Source organism: Sorex fumeus, unplaced genomic scaffold (assembly GCF_029834395.1).
Source record: "Sorex fumeus unplaced genomic scaffold, SorFum_2.1 ptg000022l, whole genome shotgun sequence".
NCBI lineage: Eukaryota > Metazoa > Chordata > Mammalia > Eulipotyphla > Soricidae > Sorex > Sorex fumeus.
The window spans coordinates 4,869,560-4,874,599 of NW_026606079.1; the positions used below are offsets into that span (position 1 = coordinate 4,869,560).

General features: G+C 44.6%; 1 gene segment (V, D, J or C); it reads right to left on the bottom strand.

Annotated features, from left to right (window-relative positions):
- Nucleotides 1–339: 339 nt before the first annotated feature.
- On the bottom strand, nt 340–780 carry LOC130023156 (immunoglobulin heavy variable 1-2-like). The segment is given in 2 exon segments: nt 340–656; nt 735–780. Coding segments are annotated over 2 exon segments (363 nt in total).
- Between the last annotated feature and the right edge of the window lie 4,260 nt (nt 781–5,040).

Here is a 5,040-nt window from a genome sequence, read left to right on the forward strand (position 1 = left end):
TGAATTCTCCTTAGTGATGAGTCTGTTGGGATAAGGAAATGCTTCTTCCTAGAAGACCTTCTTCTGGTGTGCGTGGCCTTTTGAGGAGCACCTAAACCTGCTCTGCCCTGTATAAAACTCCCCACCCAAAAAAGAAGCCATCTTCCTCTGGGCTGTTGCTGAAGGACAGAGAGAGATCCTTAGCCTTTCTCTCAGATGAAGCCTGGACTTGTGCGCCCCATTCTGTGTCTCAGACCCTGACTCTCTGAGGAGGAAGTTAGGAGGATCAGCGTGTCTGTAATCTTCTCACCTGGCACAGCTGCCTCCCCTCAGGTTTCTGACACACTCAGAATGTGGTTGTCACATTGTGTCTCTCACACAGTAATACAAGGATGTGTCCTCACTGCTCAGCCTGCTCAGTTCCATGTAGGCTGTTTCCTTGGATTTGTCTGCAGTTAGTGTGAGTCTGCCCTGGAACTTCTGTGCATAGTTTGTACCACCATCCCTAAGGCGTATCCATCCCATCCACTCAAATCCTTGTCCCAGGGCCTGCCGCAACCAGTGCATCACGTAGTTTGTGAAGGTGTATCCGGACGCCTTGCAGGAGATCTTCACTGATGTCCCAAGTTTTCCAACCTCAGCCCCTGACTGTACCAGCTGCACCTGGGAGTTCACACCTGTGGACAGCAGACAGGAGTGGGTGGACTCCACCTGACTGGCCCCGTTCCCTCAGCCCAAGGCATGGGGAAGCTTACTTGCAGCCACTGCCACCAGAAAGAGAATTTTCCAGGTCCAGTTCATGGTGGGAACTGTACACTCAGGGATTTCTGAAGGTGTGGGTGTGCTTGCTGTGTGAGGTTGTCAGGATACAGACACATCTGTATTTAACTCAGTGTCCCTTGTGTAATTTGCTTATTCATGAGGAGGTGGAATTCATAGCTGAAGGCCTGATCCAACCTGAGAAGGGGCTGGTGGAAGCCACCGGGTCCATGCTCAAAGGGAGTGAAGATGTCAACATTCTGATCCTTGTTTGAGGAGATGAGACCCTGCCCTGTCCCAGGACCCTGTGCACACAGAGCTCCCCCTCTGAAGGGCCAAGCCCTTTCAGGACCTTCCCCTCAGGGACGCCCACATCTGTATGGCCTGGACACATCTGGACACACCCGGGCTTTGAGGTTATTTCTGGGATCTTTTCTCCTCTGTCTCTCTCCCCCCAAGGAATACTACTCAAGGGATAACTTCCCAAGGGATACTACAATGAGAGTACAAAACCCTCCTACTGCCCCAGTGGTTTTTATTGGAGATAATAAGAATCCAGAAACACCCCTTGCATACAGGTCCTACTGCCTTATGTTCCTCCCCAAATGATAAGTGTGCACAATTTAACTTTCTGTGTCTTATATGTATTTTAATCTTGTTTTTTTTTGAGAAAGCAAAATTTAAATTTATGGAAGAAGGAAATCCATGTTGAGGAGATTTCTGCCTCTCTGCACCCATTTCTCCCATCGCTACACCCCTTCAAGCCTGCAACTCTGTGCTCTTGGGACTTGGTGCCACCTGCAACCTGATCCCCACAGTGCAGGGAAAGCCTCTGGGCTCTTAGGTGATTCAACCTTTTGGCATCTCTAAAACAGGACTGAATCCTGGTAATTCATTTCAGAAGCCTTGTTCACTAGTCATATTCTTTTATGGGCCTTTTGGTTTAGTTTTGAGCCACACCCCATTATTCTGAGGGCTTATTCCCGGCTCTGGATTCAGGAATCACTCAGTTAGATGCATCATAGGAAAATATTGGAAAAACAAGTAATTGTGTATGTATATGAATTAAAAGGTGACACAGAGTGTTCCTTGCTAAGATTATGTATAAGTAATACAATAAATACTTAATTCACTGAAATAATAATAGTAAAATCCAAACTAAAAGAGGATTTAAAACTTTAAGTAAAGGCTTTAATATAAACAGAAATATATTGTAGCACTGTCACTGTCCTCTCTTTGTTCACTGATTCACTCCAGTGGGCACCAGTAATGTCTCCATTGTGGGACTTTTTGTTACTTTTTTGGCATTTTGAATAAGCCACGGGTAGATTGCCAGACTCTGCTTTGTGGACGAGATACTTTCGGTAGCTTGCCGGGCTCTCTGAGAGGGATGGAGGAATCGAACCTGGGTTGGCCACGTGCAAGGCAAATGGCCTACCTGTTGTGCTATCGCTCCCCTGAACAAAACTATATTAAATTTGTTAAATTTATAAAGATGTTTTCAAAAACCAAGCTTAAGTCTAATACAGATGCCAAAACGTTTATTATATTTTCTTACTTTATTTTGTATAACGTAGGAGTAATTCTATTTATTCAGCAGTTGATTAAGCTGATTGAATTGGTCATGAACTCCACATTAATTTTTTAAAATTCAGAATGCTAATTTTATTTTATTTTTTATCATTATTTTTATTCCTTCATTTTTATTGATTCACCATGGGATGCAGTTACAAAGCTTTCATGTTTGAGCTTCAGTCATACAATCATCAAGCACCCATCCCTTCACTAGTACACATTTTCCACCACCAAAATTCCCAGTGTTTCTCTCCCCCCGGCCCCTTTTCCAACCCTTCCTCTGTCTGTGTGGCAGACGATTTCCCCCATACTCTCTCTCTACTTTTTTTACATTTGATATTTCAACATCAGTCTCACCACCATTCAAACCTGCTGAAAAAGCAATGCTAGATGATTTGTTTTGTATTGATTTTATGGATAGAATATAATTTCCAGAAAATTACAATTAAAATAATAATAAAATGAAATAGGTCACACAAGCTTTCTAGAAGGAGGGAGAAAAATTAGGAAAAGCTGTTCTATAGCTTACATGAATATCAAAGAGAAAGCCATAAAAAATTAACAAACCAGGAAAGCACCGATTAATACTCACCCTGCCAGGCGTTGGAGTCCTGGGGGCCTGGTGGGGTGAGTGTGGGAGACAGGGAGGACAGATCACTGGGAGGGGGTTGGGAGTGTGAGGGTGTCACTGAGAGTGGAGCTGCTCCAGGAGCGATGGGGAAGGGTCCTAGAAAAGACGCTGGAACTGGGCATGGATGGGCTTGGGTGGGGGTGATGGGGGCTGAGTGTCTCTGTGTTGTGACAGAATATTGGCACCTGTGGGTTTTCTAGCACATGGTGATCCTCTTTGCCCCCTGGTGGTGCTGAGACCTTTTCTCAGGTAGCTCTCGAGTGCCCTCTGGTGGTCGGAAGCGCCCCTGAAGCCCCTCCTGTGGTCTGGGGGCCCTTCAGAGTCCCCCAATTCCCCGTGTGAATAGAGGAAGACAGTCCTCAGCACCATCGGGGAAAGGAAGTGTGAGCACTGGCAACAAGTCCAGCCTGATTCACACTAGTTTCCCCAGGGAAGTGTGTTCAGAGACAGCCCATGGAGAAGGGAATCCTTCCTGCTTCCACGTGGAGGTATCTCATGCCTGAGTCACATCACAGCTCACGGAGACCTTAGAGTAAGTCTGGGTTACAGAGAAAGGGCCGGATAGGAGAAGCCCTGCAAAGGGAGAGTAAAGGGTCACACTACAAACACAGAAATGCTGAGAAAGAAAAAATTAACTTGTGAATATCAATATCACTGTCAGTAGATTACTCTGACTGTTTGATTCACTAGGCCAGTAGAATTTGCAAGGACCAGTAAGGATCAATATCCATGAATATAGGCTGGGTATTTGACATCTTGTGAAAATTTGAATGATAAATATCTCTGAACAGAAATAAAGCTTCTTGCATTGTCTTTGAATTCAGTGACTTTGAATATTATCTGAAAATTTTTTCTCAAGGAAATAGGTTTTTTTCTTTAAAGTGTGTCATATCCATGCCAATCAGATTCCAAATGGACTAAAATCAGATGCAGGAGGAATGAACTGTTATTCCTGCCTCCTTCTGTGCACCTCAGCTCATCTGCCCCCTGTCTGGGGTACACACAAGTTAGTGGAAAACTGGGGAGTTTGGGGGAAGAGGTCCAGTCCTGATCCAAGTGGGCTTGAAGATCTCACTCACAGCCCTAACTGCATCTTTTCTTTCAAGATTTATGGGTCTCTGAAATAAGTCTAATTAATGAGCTTATATAGCTGAGCTTGAATTGGTTTGTGGGTGTGGCTCCAACATACCTAATATTTATCCATTTGATTTCATGGTAAACGTAGCCCCAAGTTGTTGGGGTCTGGCCAAAGGCACAGCAGCAATTTTGGGGTATCTGGAAGGCTGAATGCACCATCATGCTATTGATGAAATCGTCCCACAGGTACAGGTTGACCTGCTGTTACCATACCCCCCAAATAAATTTATTATATATATGAATTAGTACAACACATGTAAGTAAATAAGAAATAATTTACTTATGGAACGAATAGGGTGAGAAACTGTCTGAGTTCATCATGTCGAACAAGACCATCCATGGTAACTCACAGTTCCAGAAGGCCGAATCTAAATGTTGGACATGGAAGTCTCTGGTTGGACGGTTCCACAAAGTAATTGACCACCTCATATTCAATCGATGGTTTTGCCTGACTGATGTCGTTATTGTTCCAAAATTCCAAATAGGATCGAACCAGAAACTCCTTCGTGCAAAATTCTATTTCATGGAGTGGGGAGAAAGTACTGCAAAGTTTAAGAAAAGAACTTCCAGAACCATCACCAACTGGGTGCTCTTTGGCACTATTGTGGCAACATGGGAAGATGCCGTCGTTGACAATATTGACGAGGAATAGGATCGACTGCTTGGGCACCTCCATGATTGTGCGAGGAATGCCAAGAGAGATAGCCACACACACACAAAAAGGCTGTCTTCAAAAACTCTTGAGCTTATTTGCCAACGTGGTTTGGTTCAAGCCTCAGGCAACCGCAAAGGAAGGTCCGAGCTCGCAAAGTAGTGCAGAGAAGCGATAAAGGAAGAGCTCAAAGAGAGAAGAGCAGCAATGCTGGCAGATGTGACAGAAGTCGGGAAAAGCATTCACAATTCCTGCCTGTCCTTCGTCAACTACAAGACCAAGATGACTGCCCTCCGACATCCTGATG